This window comes from Engraulis encrasicolus, chromosome 19, assembly GCF_034702125.1.
Source record: "Engraulis encrasicolus isolate BLACKSEA-1 chromosome 19, IST_EnEncr_1.0, whole genome shotgun sequence".
Classification (NCBI taxonomy): domain Eukaryota; kingdom Metazoa; phylum Chordata; class Actinopteri; order Clupeiformes; family Engraulidae; genus Engraulis; species Engraulis encrasicolus.
Window position 1 is genome coordinate 43,288,874 of NC_085875.1, and position 21,878 is coordinate 43,310,751.

The 21,878-nt window shown below is 42.7% G+C and overlaps 1 protein-coding gene across 3 annotated transcripts in view; it reads right to left on the bottom strand.

Moving 5' to 3' along the window:
- The window catches only part of kiz (kizuna centrosomal protein), a 47,690-nt gene that overhangs the window by 14,996 nt on the left and 10,816 nt on the right, over positions 1–21,878 (bottom strand). The window contains exons 7-14 of one of the 3 annotated variants that reach the window (XM_063184502.1): positions 20,168–20,287; positions 18,473–18,661; positions 17,006–17,156; positions 10,620–10,794; positions 4,968–5,030; positions 3,225–3,371; positions 2,012–2,137; positions 891–963 (exon numbers count right to left, since the gene is read on the bottom strand). In XM_063184502.1, coding sequence (XP_063040572.1) covers positions 891–963; positions 2,012–2,137; positions 3,225–3,371; positions 4,968–5,030; positions 10,620–10,794; positions 17,006–17,156; positions 18,473–18,661; positions 20,168–20,287 — 1,044 coding nt within the window. Of the gene's footprint in view, positions 1–890; positions 964–2,011; positions 2,249–3,224; positions 3,372–4,967; positions 5,031–10,619; positions 10,795–17,005; positions 17,157–18,472; positions 18,662–20,167; positions 20,288–21,878 lie in introns of all 3 variants that reach the window. The other 2 variants (XM_063184501.1, XM_063184503.1) reach the window with 2 other exon arrangements.

Genomic DNA, 21,878 nt, shown 5'->3' on the forward strand with positions numbered 1-21,878 from the left:
ATACATATATATCACAAACACATATTGATTTTATTTACATTGACGAAATAAAAACAGCAATCTTCTGCTATTTGCTTTTAACTTTTTTTCCCCAACAATCTTCTCAAGCTAAACTGAACGGTGACCGCGTGTACCATCAAACAGTGCCCAGCTCTTTATTTCCCACATCAAACGTTTTCTTTTCTATAGGCAGTGCCTTGTGTTTGATGTACTGGGCTGTTTTTCTTCTTTCAGCCTTCGCTGTGCTGCAAGGGTGATGTTCAAGAGAGATCTAGAACGCTTCCCCCCTACACACACACACACACACATACACACACACACACACACACACACACACACACACACACTGGAATGGTGCTACCACAAAGGCGGCATTTACAAGATGCCTAACGGACAAGGTCCTCCTATAGGAATCCTATACGCTCCCTATATGGTACTGTATGTGAAATAGTTGTGTACAACGTCTTTGTTGATATTTTATGGCGACTACTTTTTCAATCCTTTTAGCGCTCATTATAGTGCAATACAACACATGTAGATTCTATTGTATTCATATCCTATTTGTAGAATAGAATGTAGAATAATATCTTTTTTTTTTTTTTTTAATTGCTTAGTGGTCAATTTTTCTGTAACAGATTTTAAGGGAAAATATGTGATTTGTTTCAACAAAGTAAGTTGTGGGCTGGCAAATGGAGAAGCCCCTCCCATATCGACAGGAAAAAAACGTATTCCAATCTCTCTCTCTCTCTCTCTCTCTCTCTCTCTCTCTCTCTCTCTCTCTCTCTCTCTCTCTCTCTCTCTCTCTCTCATGGTCATACTTCAACAACCATATATAAAAAAAACATTGCTCTACTCCGACTGTTGTGAGTAACCATTCAAAATTATCTTACCGAAAAGAGTCTTGAGTGCTGGTGTCCTTCCCTCCTCCAAATCTGCTGTGTTTCCCTTTGGCTAATGATGCTCCTTTTAAAACACAGAATGTGAAAAAAGGCAAATAAGTTTTTCTTCTGTTAGTCTTCTCTTTTGCAAGCACAACAAATGGGGAAGCATAAACAAAAACCATAGTTTGGATGAAATCAGAATACACATTTTGCTCATGGGCAGAACTTATACTATATCAGTGTCACCTTCACCTTTCTATAAAGCCTACATATTCTGTCTTTCTTTAGTCACCTTTCTTATAAAATATAGTGCAAACTCAGGAAACAAGTAAACCACGTCTCCTGACGCCATCAAGGAACTGGTACTAGAGACAGGCTAAAAACAACATAGCTGAAAAGACGCTGAAGAAGGCTTAGGCCAAAACGTCTGTCTGTCATGCCAGTAGATTGAAACTGCAAGAATTACACACGAGAGTGCAGATTTTTTACTAAACATGAACTTTGCTGTTTGCTCGCACCCGAAGACCTTGTAAGAAACAGTTGGGAGTTGAGCCAGAGAGCAACCATCTCTGGTTGAGCGCACTTTCTTAAAAAAAAAGACTAAAAACAACATCTGAAATTTGGCGACACCAAGAGGACCCACTAGTGGTGCAAGGCCTAACAGCAGGGACTTGGACAAGCAGACCCTTTGGAATGAAAGCCCGCCTGGGAAACTCCCACTCTTATTGTCATTGTGACACAGCACTCCACAGCACACAAGCACACAATGAAATTGCATTTCTGCCTCACCCGTGCAAGGGGGCAGCCCCCCCCAATGGCACCCCAAGGGAGCAGTGCAGCAGGACATCTCATGGTACTTTGGTCATGGAGGAGGATGGGGTAGAGCAGTGTTTCATTACTCTCCTCACCAACCAGATGGGTCTGGGATCGAACCGCCAACCTTTGGGCAACAGGTCTGACACTCCACTTACCCATGACTGCCCTTTTATACTAATCCTTCCAAAAAGATGGAATACCTTATCCCTAAACGCAGACAATACCCTGCCTCATAGCCCAGGTGGGATCCCCTTGGTACCACAGATCTGAGGTGTTTTCCTCAATACCAATGTTAACAGGATTTTCCTCCTCACCTTGATTGGCCTCGATCTGGCTGCCTCTGTCTCCCTGTCTCCCTTGCTGCCTTCTGATTGCAAACTCTTTTATAGTCCAGCGGTGCCAGAACAGCAGTGTGTGTTTTTCTCTTGTCTTCCATTGCTCTATTCCATTGTTGGAACATATTTCTGCTATCTTATGTGTAAAACATGCTCGTAAGATTATAATTATCCTCATTACATTATCGAAGTGGACAGACTGTGTGGAAAGACCACCTGCAATCATATTGGAATGGGAACAGGTCACTTCAGTTAGCATTGTGATGCTAGACTTAGGGCCTCTGCACACCGGCTCCGACAAAGTGCGGCGCACTTTTGCTTCCGACAGAATTCGGACCCCAAACCCAATTTCACCCGAACATTGCATTGATAGTCAATGGGCGGCGCCGACAAAATAGAACTTGTCTCTAATTGCTATCCGACATCTGAGAATGTCCGCGGACATCGGCGCCAGTGTGCGTGGTTCTATTGAAAACAATGGAATCGAATTTTAGCTGAGCAGTGCGCCGCACTTTGTCGGAGCCGGATTGCGGAAGCCCTTATGCTGTGTCTCAACTGCCGCACTTGTGTCAGTGCACTGAAGTTAGTGCATAGTGCACACAGTGCACTGAGAACTTTAGTGCGTAGTGTCAAGGGAAAGTTTGGACTTTCAGTACACTGAATTTTCAACGTGAGCACCCTACGCACTGACACATAGTGCCCAAAGTGCACAAGTGCACCATTTGAGACTCACTCAAAATTATCCTCTCATTGAGGAAAAGTACAGAGCATTGAGACTGAGTGGAAAATTGCAACTTCAGTGATGGTAACATGGTATTTCGAGGCAATATGGGAAGGCTGTTTTTAGGGTAATATAAAATGGTCCGATCTGGCCAATATTACCAAGCAAAATGTATTATACTGTATATTATTTAACATAATAAAGTGCTAATATAATTCTGATTGCTGGCATATTCGGCTACTACAGCTGTAATATGGCACACAATAAAATTCGAAGCAGAGGAAATTCTGTGGGAAGGTCCCACGACCCACGACTGAGCTACTGAGCTAAAAACACAAATTAAGTAATTAATAGTTAATAAAATTAAAAACACACAGACCCTTACGGCTACAGAAATAATTAAATGCAATCTGGCCCCTGCTGTTTTTTTATTTCCCATGTGTGTTCATTGAATGGCCTTTTTCTCCTGACCTTGTGGCGGCTGGCTGGGTCGGTCATCCTCCTCCTCACCCTCACCCTCCATCTCCTCTTCCTCTTCTTCATCATCAGTGTCTGCCATGCGACTCCAGCGCTGGTCATGTGTGGCAGACTGTTTAAGCAGCTGATAGGCCTTTGTCTCTGTTAAACAAAAAGACAGAAATACAAACAAGACATACTACATTGATATATTGACACAGGAACTCACACCATACACACAAACCCACCAACACCACCACCACCACCACCACAATCTCCTGCCTATCCAGCCTCCTCTCCCCCGGGCCCATCTCCCACCTCCCTCTAACGGACGTCTTTCCGGGGGGCCCCAGTGTTTGGTGAGCCAACATGTTATACGGTGAGTGACTCCTGGAGACTCTTGAAAGGGCAAGGGCAGAGCGAAGGGGGAAATGAGCGAGCGCTAAGCTGCTGTTTTTTTAGCTGATGTGCACACAAGACAGCGACGGACAGCACTTGCCACTGATGGTTATCCCGCAAAGTCTGTGTCCACACTGGCTGGACTGGAGGCAGAGAGCGAGAGACAGAGACAGAGAGAGAAAGGGAAAAAGAAAGAGAAAGTGTCAGCTGCCCCTGGGATGATTGGCTGATTGACTGGCTCAACAGGTCGGAGGGACTAAAATGTCCAAGTGCCGTCACACCAATTACAACAACCGATGCCATGCAAAAAGACGGCATGAAAATTACAATTAGTCACACTCACTCTCCAACAAGGTGAGGCTTGTCCTCGTCTCCAATTACTTTAGAACTGAACAGCGATCATTAGTGAAGAACTAACCGTGATCTGAAAAGTGTGGAGCCACACGTGTATACTCCCAAATTTCGCTCGTTATCTGGCTTCAGCTGTAGCAAGAAGCGGCCATGTGTGCTTGAGTGCCAGTCTGTACTCTTTTAAATATTACATTAAACAGGGGGGAAAAAAACAGAAAGGCAGGCCGGAATTCTTCGTGCTTTCTCTCTCCTCTCATTTTCCTTTTTCTACCACCCCTGTATTACTTTTGATTAGTAACAATTTGAAGGCGGACTTCTCGTTTTTCTGTGTGTTTTTTTTCTATGTGTGTGTTTGTCTTGCACCTCGGGGTAGGGCCTTTGGTACATGAAAAGCCCAGTATGAAATCAGATAGCCGTGAGGAATAATGGGCGGTTTTACATTTCTAAGCGTGGTGGCTAAGGAGGGGGCTCTGGTAGGCCTCCGGGTCCCTCTTTCAAGGGATGCCTCAACATCCAGTCTTTTCAAGTCTGCTTTGGCTCGCTCATTGTTTAGAAGATAATGAGAAGCAATGCCACATCGCTCGCGGCTGCCACCCCCCGCCTGGTGTTTCGGACAATTAAATGGACACACATTATGCTGCTGAGGGGGGGGCTTGGGCCCAAGATTCTTTTCCATTTGGCCAAGTCTGAGGGACGGAGGAAAAGAAGAAGAAGGAGGAGGAGGAGAAGGAGAGAAGGAGAAAGATGGGAGAGAAAAAAAGATGTCAGCGAGCACAGTGATGTTGCCGGTTGTCTTGGCAATAATTAGACGAACTGGCAGGGCTCCTTAGGAGGGACTTTGACCTTGGATTCACCTTGATCATCTCTCCCCTACCACCACCAACCACCTAAGCCCACCCCCACCCAGGAAAAAAGGACCCCCCATTATCTGATACAGGAGGGGAGAGAGAGCACACGGACGGTGGTGAAGAACTCCCAAAAGGGTGGGCTCCTGCTCTGCCTTTTTACCTCTAATAGGGATACTTTCCAGCGAGCCCTGGTCAGCACTGTCCTCTTCAGCACTTTGTACTCCTGGAAGAAAGGGGGCAGACAAAAGACAGCTTAGTAGTGCCAGGAAGAAAGGCACAGGAGAGGGGCAGAGAAGACACAGAAGAAAGAAAGAATGAAAGAAAGAAAAAGAATGAAAAAGAGACAGGCAAAGAAAGAGGGGGATAGGGACACATATAAAGACAGAGACATATTTAGATCTTTTTTCTTTGAGCTGACAAGTGCAGATCAATACAAGACCAAGAAACAGCAATAGCATATCGGCAGCTATATGTTGTAGACGAGAGGCACAAAAGAGGGAGAGAGAGGCTGGATGAGAGATGAAGGGATAGAGCTAGACAGACAAACACACAATGAGTAGGTGAAGGAGAGAGGGGGACAGACAAACATACAGACTGAACATTCATACCCTTCACCACATATAGTGATGGGTCCAGATCAATACAAGTTAACACCCAAAAAAAGACAGTAAAGACCGAATGTTTACACTCTATGGACTGAGCTAGCGCTCTTGTACAGGTTCTACATCTTTTTCCCTGGAGTATAACCTACAACTTAAGGGCTGTATTCTCCTACCCGCGTAAGTCAAAAAAAGCGTGCAACAGTGCCTCCGCACTGACTCAAGTCAGTGATTAAACGGGGCTTACGCGGGATATCACCAGTTGCGCAGTTTGGGTGGGGCCAGGCCAAAATCAGGGTGTTTCTCATGTTAATCAATCCTAAGCGTATTCTCCTGTCCACTTACGCGCTTTTCCCTTTACGCACATCGAAGGGCTGTAGTAAGGTCACGTGCCACCATGAGGTAAAATGTAATATTGCATTTGATGCTCGCTTGGCTCGTATTTTGAGCATGTTACACGGTAGGCCTATGCTTTGTTGATGTTTTTTTATTACCTCCGCCAAGGAGGTTATGTGATCGCCTGGGTTTGTGTGTGTTCATTATTGCCTGGGTTTGTGTGTGTGTTCGTTATTGTATGTTCGCTGCTATTTCACGGGCTGCCACAAGGTGCGCAAGGTGAATTGAGCACTGATCACAGTGGACAGACGAATATCCCCCTGTGTTGCTGCCGGGCGGCTGCCAGCCAGCACAGCAGCAGCACCCTCGGTGTCATGTGAATAGGGGAACGGACTGTCTCCTCTTGCAACGTTTTGGATGCCAGCTGCCTTTAAAACCGGTTCAAAATACATGTTCTGCGATGACCAGTCAACACTGCACGTGTGATTGTTCAGAGTAGAGCTAGTTTTACTTTGCCTAAATTAACACAAACAGGAAGCTTGGTTCTACCGTACTCAGTAAGCCAGGAGAGTTTCTTTCTAACCCAATAAACAGCTCTGTCAAATAAATCTTTTTGCTATTCCTGGGGGCTGTTCATTAACATCTCACTCGATGCACTTACTTGTGAATATGCCGAGCCTATTATGTACATTGTTTCATTTAGACAACACCTGTTTAATTTCAGCTCGGGAACTTTCTAGCTAGTTCACTAGCCTAGTTATTCCAACATGGTAACTGAATGCAATGTTAGCCTAGCGTTTCCACTCTGCTAAACCCACTCATTGTAACTTTATGTTTATGGACATTAGTTAACACAATAGGCAACATTCATCATATATTTGTGAGTATGCCAAGCCAAATATGCTAAGTTGGTAGTCATTGGGTTTTGACAAAATGAGTCTTTTCAGTTCAGACCGAACGTTAGCGTGCTAGGTAGCTAATTGTGCTAACGTCATCACTCTAGTTTCTTTCTAGCCCAATGAACGCCTCTGGTAGCCTAATGTTTTCACTAAGCTATACATAACGTTCTTACTAACACCCAGTCAGACAACATAGCTGATATTAAGGGTGGTACATAACCATGTAGATTGGTGCAATTATAAGTGGCAGGCATTGAACATTGATAACAAACTGGAACCACCCAATCCATGCACTGACGGTGTGCTGACAACAATGACTAATCTGCCTGCACGGACTGGCCCTTCCCTCTAGTGGTGGTGGACAGGAACACACTCACAAGTTTTATACCCGTATTGGTGGTAGCCTACTGTTAACTCAATTGAATTACTTGTATTGGAATAGAAAGAAAAATGTCTGCATTCTTAAATCCTCTTTGTGTTCTTCTTAATAAGCCAATTATTTAAATTGACAAAGACACAACTAATGGGATGTTCGTGGATGACATAGGCCTAATAGGCCTATGGGTTTTTCATCATGTTGATTAATCGGCTAAGAGTAGGCCTAGAAAGTAGAGTATCATTTATTGATCCCAAGGCGAAATTAAAGTAGATGGTTAAGTGTAGCTTAATTGTATTCTTGGCCCTAACTGAACTAAACTACAGTGATATGCATCTTTTCACTGGATGATGAATGGCAGAAGAACCATCACATCTTTAGTACACCCTATCAGCTGCGTGTTAAAATCCTGGCTTGGCGTTGCATGCCCATGCCCAATTAATTCCTAAGTCTGCGACAGAATATAAAGTCTCCGTTTTTTCATGACGATCGATTTCCTTGTTCGTTCTTCAGCATGCATTTAAGTGTCATATGTTGACGGACAGCTGAGATCTTCATATTTCCAATGATATTAATGTCACGTTACTGTACAGAGAAGCGGAGAAGCGCCTTTAAAAGTCAGAAAATACAATGTGGCTGTTACTGTGGGTATTAAGAGGCAATGATCAGCCTTTTAAATCAGTTTTTAATTTCCGGAATTGTCTAGGCAACACACCAAACTTTTTAACAAAACGTTTTGTCATGTTTATTATTTCAATCAACCTGTTGTGCACCAAAACGCTGAGCTGAGTTCCCGCCAAAGGGACACATAATCTCACCTTCACTACTCGCCTTGTGTTCGTGAAAATGAGCTGAGGTTAGATTTTGAGATGCTTTTGCGCGAGGACTTTTGGCACGTGGTCCTAAATTCAAAGTTAAAGTTCAGTTTTGGATCTCAATGGACTGCCGAGGTTTTCACATGGTTGATCTGAAAATCCACGCTCCGTGGTTTCTTTGAAACCACAACTGATGAAGTCGGGGAAGACTCATCCCCCCATTTAGCATACAGTCCCAAGAAAAAGTTTGTACACCCTTTGAAATTTCTTACATTTCTGTCAAAATTGGTCATAAAGCATGATCTGATCTTCCCGGAAATCACAAGAAGGAACAACCAGAGTCTGCTTTAACTAATTCAACCCAAGCATTTACAAGTTTACTTATTTTCATTGGCCATAAGATGTAAACATTCACAGGACAGAAAGGCATAAGTAAGTACACCCTTGCATTCAATAGGTTTTAACCCTAAGTTTGTCGCAATAACCTCAACCAGATGTTTCCTGTAGTTGCAGATCAGATTAACAAAACAATCTGGATGTATCTTGACTCCCTCTTCTTTAGAAAACTGCCCTTCTGCAGCAAGGTTTCTGGGATATCTGGAGTGAATAGCTTTCTTGACTTCATGCCATATCATCTCAAATGTTTTTTGTCAGAGCTTTGACTGGGCTATTCCAGAATGTGTATTTCATTGTTATGAAGCAATTCAAAAGTCAATTGCCTCTAAAATATGGGTTGTTGTCCCATTTCAGCACCCATCCTCTTGTGTGCCTCAACTGTGTGACAGACTACCTCACATTTTTTCTGTAAAATATCTCAATGAACTTCTGAGTTCATTGTTCCACTAATAATAGCAAACTGACAAGGGCCTGAGGCACCAAGGTAGCCGCATATAATGATTCTCCCGCCACCATACTCAAAGGTGGAGATGATGTTTTGGTGAAGGTGTGGTTCTCCAGTTCTCCTCCAAACATGATACTATGTGTTCCCCTGAAAAATTCAACTTTGGTTTCAACGTTGGTCTACAGAATATTTTGCAGTAATTTTATGAAGCATATAAATGCTTTTTCGCAAACCTCAAAGGTGCAGCAATATTTTTTTGGACAGAAACCCCATTAATTTTAGATTGGCAGAATGAACCCCATTTTTAGTTATTCTTGGTTACATCTCCACTTCTGAGTATGGTGGCGGGAGCATCATTATATGCGGCTACCTTGCTGCCTCAGGCCTTTGTCAGTTTGCTATTATCAGTGGAGCAATGAACTCAAGTTTATTGTGATATTTTACAGAAAAAACGTGAGGAAGTCTGTCACACAGTTGAAGCACATAAGAGGATAGGTGCTGAAATGTGACAACAACCCATACTTTAGAAGCAAATCTAAATTAGAATGCCTTCATAACAATGAAATACACATTCTGGAATAGTCCAGTCAAAGCCCTGACTAAAAATAATTGAGATTATATGGCATGAAGTCAATAAAGCTATGCACTCCAGAAATCCCAGAAACCTTGCTGACGAGAGGCAGTTCTCTAAAGAAGAGGGAGACAAGATACATCCAGATATTTTTGTTAATCTGATCTGCAATTACAGGACAAGTCTGGTTGAGGATATTGCAACTAACTGAGGGTTAAAACCTATTTAATGCAAGGGTGTACTTACTTATGCCTTGCTGTCCTGTGAATGTTATAGCCTTATGGCCAATAAAAATATGATAACATGTAAATGTTTGTGTGGAATTAGTTAAAGCAGACTCTGATTGTTCCTTCTTGAGATTTCCGGGAAGATCAGACCATGTTTTATGATAAATTTTGACAGAAATGTAAGAAATTTCAAAGGGTGTACAAACTTTTTCTTGGGACTGTATATCACGCCCATGTTGGGCTATGCACTGTTTTTCGGAGTTAAGCGCGGGGGGGTGTGGTAATATTTCAGAGGGGAGAATACGCGCAGGATCAAAGCGCGTAAAAGGTGCGTGCGTAAAACCGACTTAAGTGGAGACGGGAGAATTCCGCCCTTAGTCTTTATTACTTTATTTACCTTTGCTTCATTATAAACTACTTGTGTGTATCCTATCCTAATTGTATCTCATGCAAACCAACTTGCATAACTTAGACATATGTGAAGCTCTCTGCCTCTGAGCTCTGTTCTAAACTTCTCATTGCCCTACTGATTCCTTGTCTCACAAATCTGTGTGGCTGCACAGTGATGAATAACTGAACTGCATCGTTCCTATCTCTGTGACATTTTGACTGTACAGTGTATGTGACAAACAGTATGTGTGTATTGTGCTGCCCCACAAAATACACAACGTATAACTTATCACAGGCATCAAAATATGCTGTAGGACTTTTTAGGGCCAAAATACAGTTGAGCTTCTAGTGCAATGTAACCTTTAAAGTTGTCACACTACATAGGTCAAAGTTGTAAGTGCAATAGTGGTGTTTCTTTTCTGTACTTTATCAGACTGGCATGAGAAAAGGAACCACATTTCCAGTCTAAAGTGACCTCAACAAAAGCAGGTATTGAAGTTTGGTGAGGCACAGTACATGTAGCTGTGAGAAGCACACATTGATAATATACAAGCATTTATATAAATTTAAAGATTGTTTTTGGTCTTTTTCAACGTTATTGATCAGAACAGTATGAGAGGTGGACAGGAAGCGAATGGGGAGAGAGATGAGGAGGGGTCGCCAAATGACAAGTGCCCTACCGTTAGGCCACGGGCCAAGAATTTATATAATTTTGATGTAAGAGGTTTAAGGCTGGAGATAACAGTATTGCGCCGAACCTTGTGCGGCCAAACCAGCCACAGACCTCTGGGTGGCTGGCTTGGAGGGCTGGGCGTCACTGCCGTCCCCCAGAATGGAAGGCAGGCTGGCTGATGACAAGTCTGCGTTGTCTGACAGAGTGGAAGCCACATCCACAGGATGTTCGTTCAACACTCCCCTCAGAATCACCTCCGCCTGAAACAAACACCACACCATCTTTTGTTACAAGATTTTTACTAGAGCTATTTGCAAACTCTACATCAGGCTCAGTTGCAAGTTTGGCTGTTACCCCACCCTCTACAGCCGAGTGAAAAAAAAGTTATCCTTTTCTTTTGAAAAGAATGTGAGAAATGTGGGCTGTGTGGCAAAACAATAAAAGACCATTTATAGTACAGGCAACAAGTGTCACTCAAAAAAAAAAAACCCTTCAGACTTTAGATGTGGAGAGAAGTGGTTTATCCGAAAGAGGAATGTCCCCCACCCCCCTTCTCTTGCATCGCGCCCACTTGTTACTTCTATGCAAGATGGTCGACACACAATTAGAAGAAGGAGATGTTAAGGGGAATAAAGAGAGGCTGCGATTGTGGACCCGCGATACCTATTTCTCTGTCTCCCTCTCCCTCTCTCGCTCCTCATTTTGGAATATCAATGGACCTAGTCAGTGCGATCTGATATACAGGCCCTCTTCCTCATCAAAGGCCCACAGCACTCGTCTTAAAGCCGTGGCTTGTCAAAACTGTTTAATGAGCACTAACGCAGGGAACATGCGGCAGATTGGATGGAGCGATTTCACCACAGAAACACTTGAAGTGAACACGGAGGCGAAGGCTTCAGTGTGTCATAGTTATTTGCAGAAATCTTAGTTCATTTACATAATGATCATCTTTTCTGTAATCAAAAATTTTCATTGAGCAGAAAGAAAAAAAATGTAAAAAAACAATGTAAGGTATAAAACATAAAACTATACACAGCATGGAAAGTGAGCTCGTAAAATAACAAAAACTATTCCAAAAGAAATAATGGAATAGTAAATATACAGACACTTGCAATATTTCAGAGAGTTCTTCCACTACAATGTCCCATGAGATAATGGTGTGGACTTTCGCCTTATTTATTCTTGTTGTGGAGTGTTCCAACAATGCGATAGTCTTAAAGTCTAAAAGCCAGGCAGTTAATGGATATCTGAGGGTTAAACCAGTGTTTTAGAATAGTTTTCTTGGCAGCTGTTAAGCTAACACAGAGGGTTCATCTTTATGTTCAGAAAACATAAACTAGGTGTTTGGGGCATTCTGTGTGTCTGATTATCATCTGAGACACAAAGTCACACAATCTTGATATTGGAGAACGCTCTCAGAACATGCACCTTCCTGCTGAGAATTAAAATGTGTCCATAAAAGGCTTGTGATTCTACCCATTTTCCTTCATGAAGCAAGTAAAAATTCTTCTCTTTCGTAACTATCTACTACACTAATTCTTGGGCTGCCTCAGTCCCAGGCCAGACTCTTTGGCATGATGAGTATGTGTGTGTACTCTACTTAATCCTGTGATCATGTAAAAAATCTTCTTAGCATCTGCACTTGTTGTTCTGTATATTTCCTGTGCCCTTTGTTTCCTCTAGTGATGATGGCTATTCAAAGTTTTCTAAGCTCATTTTATGTATCTTATTAGTTAATGCTGCCACTGCTGCAACTGTACAGTGTATGCAGATGTTTTTTTCTTTATGTCTATTGGAATGCTATGTGCTACTAATATGCTTTATTTTCTTTCTTTATTTTGCTATTTTTATTCTAACTAGCCTCTGTGCAGCACTTTGGTCAGTTTTGTACTGTTTTAAATGTGCTTTAGAAATAAAACTTACTTATTTACTTACTTACTATTATTATGTCCTCGATTGTAAGTCGCTTTGAAAGCGGCAAAAGCAATGTAATGTAATAATGTAATGCAGGCGACGTGAGATAGGCAAGGCACTGGTGTGCCCAAAAGTAGCTTGCAATTCACAACCAACAAAGTGTAGGACTTCAATCACCAGTAGACTACATGCTGTTTGTATGCATAAGCATATGTGAGCACAATAATGTAGTTTGCTGTACTGTATTCTGCGTAGAGTACAGCCTTGCTGAGAAAACAATGGTGGACTGCTCAGATGGAATGTTCAGACACTTAGAGAGACCAGAGGGTGACAAAGCTTTTTCATAATCATAAAACAACAACACTTTCACCTAGAAACTTGGTTGAACCTTTGTTTGAGAGGTCTGGAATATGACTCCAACCGGTGAAAATGTCATGTGCCAACTCTGTATAGTTTCTGAATGGCAACAGTTTTTTTTTAATTCCCATGGGATTTTTCCCATTCATTTAGAAGTTTGTCTGTTAACAGATCAGTGCATAGGTCTCAAGATGTCAATTTTTTGAGTGAACTATTTAATCTATGAACTTGGTTGAAATTGTTAGAGAGGTCTGGAATCTGACTCTGACTGGTGCCCGTTTTATTTGCCGACTCTGTAGTTCTATGGTTTTTGAATGACAGGAATTCAAAAGATATAAACTTGAATGACTCAGCAGTCTCCTTAAACTGCACAATACAAAGGTGCTGTTTCGACGTAGCCGGATATTTTTAAATGGAAACGTAACGCAAGCCGGCTTTTTTGATACGTGGGTTTTAAAACTCTGCTTACGTGGAAACAGAGGGCCAAAACCAATGTTATCAGGAGAAAGATATCCACATTCCACAAAATATCTGGCTACGTGGAAACCAAAGAAAGTACACACAGAAGAGCAATTACTCGGGGGTAAATGCATTGGCCAAAGTGTAAGTTAGTACGGGGTCGTGGCCCAAGGACACGAGTGGATGGAAAATTAACTCCCTTGCGCATGGTCAGTGGGTGCAACACGATGATGGATAACACCAAAGAAACTCAAGAGAAAGAACAATCTCTTGGCGGGGAATGCATTGGCCACGGTGCAGTACGGGGGCGTTGCCTGAGGACACGAGTGGATGGAAAATTAACTCTCTTGCGCATGGTCATTGGTCAGTTGGTGCGATGGATGCCATTTTCGTACTCCCTTGCACATGGTCAGTGGGGGCGACACCGTGATGGATAATTTGTGGCCAAGTAACGGCAGCTGTTGGTCAGCAGTAATTGCTGGGGGTAATTAAGGACAGCTGACAGACATTCACGCTGTCCTATGACCTGTTCCACAGTGAATAACATTTCCGTACTCCCCTAGCCATCATTTCCTACTACGCTGTTATGTAAGGGTTAACGTTCGGCGAGAAGGTCGCTACCGTGGAATAGCAGCACGACAGAGAGAATCTTTAGACCCCGACGCGGAGCGGAGGGGTCTTGTTCTCTCTGAAGTGCTGCTATTCCACAAAGCGACCGACTCGCCGAAAGTTAACCCGCTTATTATATGGATATACTTAAATGATTCACACATGCGGGGACATTTCTTTAGACCTATTTAATGTTAAGATTGTTGCTGCGCAAAACAAAACAGTGCCGTTGTGGAACACCGCTAGGCAACAGGTAGGCTAGCCAGGACAACAGGTGTTGTCTATCACAGCAGCTGATTAGAGTGACAAAAGACCGGACACCCTGCGGAGTGATGTGAAACATTCGCTTTAGCCACTGACTTGTATACAAGCCAGTGGCTTTAGTAGTGAACGTCTTGTTGCCATTGACAGCGGTAGCCAGGACAACGGGTGCTGTCTATCACAGCAGCTGATTAGAGTCTTGTTGAAAAGTCGCTTTAGCAGTGAAAAGTCTTGTTGCCATTGACAGCGGTCTGTTATAGACCAACCCGTCCGTTATCGAAAAATAACAGACGTCCGAACGTTGGGGAGCCCCGTTGAAATGAATGGAGCATTCGACAGATGACGTCACAACCATATAATAAGTAAGGGTTAACGTTCGGCGAGAAGGTCGCTACCGTGGAATAGCAGCACGACAGAGAGAATCTTTAGACCCCGACGCGGAGCGGAGGGGTCTTGTTCTCTCTGAAGTGCTGCTATTCCACAAAGCGACCGACTCGCCGAAAGTTAACCCGCTTATTATATGGATATACTTAAATGATTCACACATGGCGGGGACATTTCTTTAGGCCTATTTAATGTGAAGTCTAGGCTATTATAGTTTTTAATGTCAAAAGATTGTTGCTGCACAAAACAAAACAGTGCCGTTGTGGAACACCGCTAACAGCTAGGTAGCCAGGACAACAGGTGTTGTCTATCACAGCAGCTGATTAGAGTCTTGTTGAAAAGTCGCTTTAGCAGTGAAAAGTCTTGTTGCCATTGACAGCGGTCTGTTATAGACCAACCCGTCCGTTATCGAAAAATAACAGACGCGCGAACGTTGGGGAGCCCCGTTGAAATGAATGGAGCATTCGACCGATGACGTCACACCATATAATAAGACGTGAGTAAGCCCTCTTGTCTCAAGGCTCTTTGATAACACTTCCGTACTCCGCAAAATCCGGAAACTCCGCCAAAATGTGCCGAAAGAGGATATCCGGTTGTCAGTGTTCAGTGTGTGGCCAAATTAACTGCAGCTGTTGGTCAGCAGTAATTGCTGGGGGTAATTAAGGACAGCCGACAAACATTCACGCTGTCTTATGATCTGTTCCACACCAATACTGACCGTAGAAGAATAATTGTACTACCCTCGCCATCATTCCGTACTACGCTGTGATGACATCTGTAAGCGTTCTTGTCTCAAGCCTCTTTGGTGGAAACAGCACCTAACTGTCAGTAGCCAGAACCAGAGCAGGTGTTGCCAATTAAGGGTTCCATTCTTAGGATTCTAGAACCCTTCTGTAGAACGTCTAGGCAATTTCATATCGTCATGCAGGGGAACTAATTACAGCCAGCTGCATGGCTTTGTGGCTTCAGTGTTGGTTTGATCAGGAGGTTGCCAGTTCAAATCCCACTCTGACCCAGATTGCTTTTCAGATTTTATTATATACAGTGTTCCTTAGCCAAGTTAAAATAGCATGCATGTTATTTATTTTACTAAAACTGCTCAGCTCTGGCCCAAAAGGCAAGCCCACTTTTAGCATTTTCTGTGAGAATGCAATTTAGTTATGGAATGTTGGGCTCTGTAGTCAGTGTTTGTCTGTGGCGCACAGTGGACTTAATTATGGAATGATGAGTTTTGTAGCAGGTGTGTCTCGTGTGCTGTTGATATCCTTGCTATGGAGAGAATTTCAAGGCTATGGCCAGAGCGGGAAAGCCTGAAAAGGCAATGAATATTAGTTTCACCAATATCCTCTGTATTTTATGTCCTAAAGGCACGAGAGTTTGCACTGCACACCACTGTACTACTGGAAAGTCACCCTCCAAATTGGAGATCATTCGGTGGAGTGGTATGGGAGTTGGGCGTGGCACAGACATATAAGAGGAGACACAGACAGACATTTCTTGCATTATTAGATAGATTACATGCATAGTAATGCTGACAGTCACTAAATTTAGCTGGAAGCTGGAACCATTGCTATGTTGGCCATCAACTGGTGGCCAATAGATTATCAGTGTTCGCGTGTGCATGCCTGTGTGTTTGTGTCTCTGTCTGTGGCTGTGCACTGTATGTGTCTGTCTGTGTGCATGTCAGTCTATGTTTATGTATGTGAACGAAGACAGATAAAGAAAATGAACTTTGAACAATTAATTGTCTTTGCCTTTAGATTGTTTGTTTTTATTCTGGTATACGACCCACCACCAGAACTGATATATGACTTATTCTTGCTGTCAGTTAACATTATCAAGAGTCTCTCTCTCTCTCTCTCTCTCTCTCTCTCTCTCTCTCTCTCTCTCTCTCTCTCTCTCTCTCTCTCTCTCTCTCTCTCTCTCTCTCTCTCTCTCTCTCGATCTCGAGCACCTCTACATCAAACCACACACTTCAAAACCCACTGATGGAGCACAAGTATTTGCAGGGTTGGCTTGGAGTCAACTCAGGTAATAAAAAGGTTGCTTTAACCTTATTAATGGAGGCAATAAAAACATTGTTTTGATGATGATGAAATATTCAGCGCATGTTTTTCAAAAACTATATATACAATAAACACATTCTCCTCCTCATGTTGGTGCTTTGGAACATCACCGTCCTGTTTAGAAGATTCCAAACAATAATGGACCGTAAAGGCGCTCAGATTCTCAGTCAAATAAACTAACTAAACTAACCACAAACACCAAATGACGTAAGGCCTGTAGAACTCATATAAAAAAAACTTTTTTAGACAGAAATGTTGTCTAAAGTTGTGATAGGCCACCGCTCATCTGCTTAGAAGGTGCAGGATTCAGTAGAAATTTCTATATAAAAAGAGACAATCCGCACACTTCAGGTTTATTTTTCTGCAAAGAAGCTTTACTTGATTTGCAAGCTTTCGGTCCTTTTAGACAGAAAAATTTTACCTTGTGTGTGTAGGAGGCGTGTGGCTGCAGCAGGGCAGGGGTGAAGACCTGCAGGATCTCCTCCGGGGTCATGACCTGCCTGTCCCTGAGCAGCAGGACGTGGCTCAGCCAGCGCTCCCACAGGGGCCGAGCGTCAGCAGGCAGCCAGCACCTGGGGGCAGGGGCCCATGGGAAAAAAGGCAACAACATCACAGGGATAGAATACAGAGGGGAGGGGGAGAGATAGAGAGGGAGAGATAGAGGGGATATTATGGGGGCTGGGGTTGTATTTGGGAAACAGGACCAAGAAAAAGGATCAAGACTTAAAAAGTTATTTGTTATTTTACAAATGAAAAAGATTTAACCTAATGATAGTATGTCATCAATTGGATGCGATATTTATTTCATCACATGCTGAGAAATAAAATAGTTTGCAGTTTCCCAGCTTGGGATCATTAAGTTAAGCTAACTATGGCAGACTAACTCAATTGATTTAAATGCTTCTCATAATTATTTTTGCTTTAATTTTTTTTTTGAAGTTTTTGCTGATTTTTTTTAAAAGCCCTTGCAACATTACGTTAATTGACAAACTATACCAAAGTCACTAGTCAAGTACTAATATTCTAAGCTGACTCTTTAGCTGAATAATTCAGATAAATAATGACATCCAATTATGCATTAGAACTGTGATGTGAACCTATGCCATTTTAGAACTATAATGTAGGGCTATAAAATAAAATAAAAATATACACTTGACCTGCAGTAACCTGATTGAAAGACGAGCACAGAGTATTAAAAGCATACACACGACAAACAGTGACACACACAATTATTTTTGGACACAGAGGACAGAGGTTGTGGCACTAAAAACCTTGCAGGATCCACAGCACCATGAGCTAATACAGTAAATTAATGGCACCCAGGTAGGGAGGTAGGTAGGTAGGTCTGTTTGTGTGGGTGTCCTGGTATAGCCAGGAAGCTTGTACAGTGTCCCAGAAAGGTCATCTCTCATACTAATGAGATGTAACTTTCAGCAAGTTGCAGCATACATTCCCAGTTAAAAAACCTCATACAGGCAAATTGAATCCAAGAAGGTCATACATGCACCTTTGCAACTCATAACTCTGGGAAACCCATAACTGGAGACTCGCATTGCATTAACTGATATAGCTGCTCACCAACATTACCAGCAGAGTAATGCATAAGCCAGTAAAATCACTTTCTACAGTAGATCGAGATCATCTCAAAAAGTATTAAATGTTGCCTAATCTATTAAACTATTTCTCAGGTGTTGTAGGTTTTTCCATCCAATATATTCCTACTAAATTTAACCAGGTGTGATAGCCATTAACTTTAAGGTGATGACCTCAAAATCTTGTCTGCCACTCACTGAGGTACAGTATTGCTCAGGTGTGCATGAGAAAAAAAGTGTGGTATGGCTGTCTGTCAGCACTGCCCAGCACCAGCCAGTTGGTATCGTATCCATACCTTATTTCTGCCCTCCGCTCGCCACCGCACTCCCCACCGTTGGCCCCTGCGATCTCCAGCTCCGGGGGTAATAGGCATCCCTTTGACGTGCTCCGTGACAACCTCCACAGCAGCTGTAGGGCCACCGCTCCGCACACTCCCAGCGCCTCTCCATTCAGGGAGCCGGCAGTAGCCTTCCCCCGACAAAGGCTGCGGACGGAGAGAGAGAAGGAATAAGTGGAAAAGAGAAAAAAAAGAGTGGTGTGGCGTGAGGCATGAGAGAGTGAGGGAGTGAGCGGAGGAGTGTATAAGCCATCGCCAAGGAGTCCAGGGGGAGGCTGGGGGTCGGAGATGGGGGATAGGGGACGGTCGGTCAGGCTGGGTGCTCAGGTTCACAACGAAAGCAGCCAAGCCTCCTTTTTCTCTGACACGTACGGACATGGGAGTTATCACACACGCCTACACACACACACACACGGTCAGGCAGGCAACACAAAATCACGGTCACAGAATATCTCATGAAAACCAGCCTCATCACTACTACCACACTGACATCTAGGGCCAGGAATCTGGATGCCCTCAGGCCATGGCTTGCCCACCGATTCATTTTGTTGGTTAATGAGAAAAAAATGTAATAAGGCGTAAATGTCACTGTGGTTATTCCTGATGTAGGAGATTATGTGAGTTTGTGGCTTCTAAATGGAATTACTATTGGGCACAGTGCCAGTATATTTTTGGCTCAGGGTAACAAATCATTTGTACTTTTGATGTTCAAAATTTGCTTATATTCTAAAAAATTGTTGAAATTATATTTTGACATTATAATAAAATTAGGGCTGGGACTTGATTCAAATTTTTAATCGAATTAATCTATAGGCTTTGAAATTAACTAATCTAATTAATCACATTTTAATCGCATTTAAATATCTGACTTGAGAACAGTGCAAAAAAATTTTTTCACATGGATTTTGAATAATTACAATAAATAAACTTAATCTCAAGATATTATTCATTTTTAAAAGAAGAGAGAACTCTTCACAATTTCAGCAGCCTGTTCACCATCAGGCGTAATACTGCCCTCCACTGGTCTAATCCAGAACTATGTAGCTATATTATACTGCGATCATTTTTTAAATAGAGTTAATTAATTAATCGAATTGCATGATTAATTAATCGAAATTAATGCATTCATGTCCCAGCCCTAAATAAAATATATTATGATAGTAAACATTATTTTGCATTTTTATGTGTCTCTATACAGGTCAAATCACACTGATCTATAAACTCAAGAAAACACAAATAATCATTAATTAAGCATGTTAGCATGGTAATGAGCATTTGATTATGAGTGTGTGTATTATGCAAGGCAGTGTGACTTTTGATACAACCTCCTCTCTCCTTTCTTTTTTTTCCTCAAACAAATGCACGTTACTATGACGGTGCACTGCAATATGGAGACCCCTTGACAAACAAGATTTGCAGAACGAGTGCATTGTGGAGGTTTCCGATAACACTAAATTTTAAATTAAGGGCCCCCTTCAAACATGGGCAAGAGAGAGAGAGAGAGAGAGAGAGAGAGAGAGAGAGAGAGAACGAGAGAGAGAAAGAGAGAGAGTCTCAAGCTCCCCTTTGCCACCCACAACCACAAACAAAACAGAAATCTAGGAGGAGGAGGAGGCGAAAGCTGCCATGAGGAGAGCTGGAGGAGACCCGCACCTGATCACATGGCTGAGTTTCTGCTGGCTGACGGTGAGGTTGCGGTACGGCCCCTCATCCCCATCATACAGCCGGTCCTCTATATGGTCCAGCAAATAGGACAGACCATCTAATGACAGCCTACATGATGGAAACAAGAAAGAAAAATAAACACAGACTTATCACTCAATTCCATATATAACTATGCACATACTAACATGGATTAATGATTACTATGATAAATACACATGTGGTACATACTGTAGAAACAGGCAATGACTGATAATGACTAGCGTATAATGAAAGCTAAAATTACACACCATGTTCCAGCACCATGCACCCAAACTTAATACCCAAAGCAGAATGGCATATCTATTCAGATTTGTAGAATTTAAAATCTGGTAATTACAGAAATCACCAAATAGAGTTTAACCCACAACAGAAGAGCCACAGTGATTTCATCCCCTTCTTATTCAGGGAGAGAGATAAGGGAAGGAGATAACAGACTCTAATCTGGCCGTGTGCAGTGGGCAAAATGAGAAATATATGGCTAATGCCCGTGGATTTAGGGATCTCTCTCTCTCTCTCTCTCTCTCTCTCTCTCTCCCTCTCTCTCTCTCTCTCTCTCTCTCTCTCTCTCTCTCTCTCCCTCTCTCTCTCTCTCTCTCGTATTAAGCTCTGGGTGGCCCTGCTTTTGAAAGACCTCAACTAAAAAACAAAACAAAGCAAAAACCAAACCGAATCCTGAGCCCTGAGCCCCCACACACAAGCCACATAATAGGGGCCGAAAAAGAATTTATGACAATCAATAATGGGGCTGCAAGGGTTGAAGGTCGCGAAACAATCACCGTCTCTTTTTGGGCAGGTTGTTTCCTGGTAACATCCTGATTAAGCTGCGGTTGGCGAATTATATCCATGACATTCTGTAGTGCCCACAATCCATCTGTGCTAAGTCCCTCTTCAATGCCGGCTGAAGTAGCCGTGGCCAAAGCTCTCTCTCTCTCTCTCTTTTCCTTCAATGACCACCCCCACCACCACCACCCTTGCAACCAACACCTCCAGTGCGTGGGCCTTGAAACAGTCATCATCTTTATTTTTTTTGGCATTTTATTGTCCTCCTGTGTCTGTGCTCCTCGAAAAGGAGGGAGCAGCAAAAGGGGACTTTGAGCCTTGTCGGTCAGGTGGCAGGCTCGGTGGCTACTTGTAGCTACTCACTAGCAAACAGCCTGTTTTTAGTGATTGGAAGAGACAATCAACACTCAAGGAGGAGTGGCTATTTCAGGGTAAATGCACTGCGATAAGGTCAGTCAGTCTTTACACAGGTGAAACTCCTTAGCATGTTCTATGGGGATTTGCTGACAAAACATGGATGGTCCGTGGGGAAAAGGTCAATGAGTCGTGTTTTTATTTTCCTTTAATATGCTGAATGGAGCATTTACAAGTACATGGTGCAGGGATGGAGGGATCATGGGCAATAAAATTGCTGACTCAAACCCAAAGCCCAAAGATGCTGAGTATTTGAACGGAGCATTATAAGAAATGAATTCCTTAAAACCGTAAAAATCCTTTAAAAAAAACTGAAAATGATCTAACCTGCTCTGCATAGAATTGGGTAAAAAAAGCTACAAATAAATAGCCTGATAAACCAGCCTAAATGTATTGGATGTCTTAATTTCATAATAATCCTGTCCTGGACCACCTTCCAAAGTTCACTGTGTTAAGAGTTTAGCCT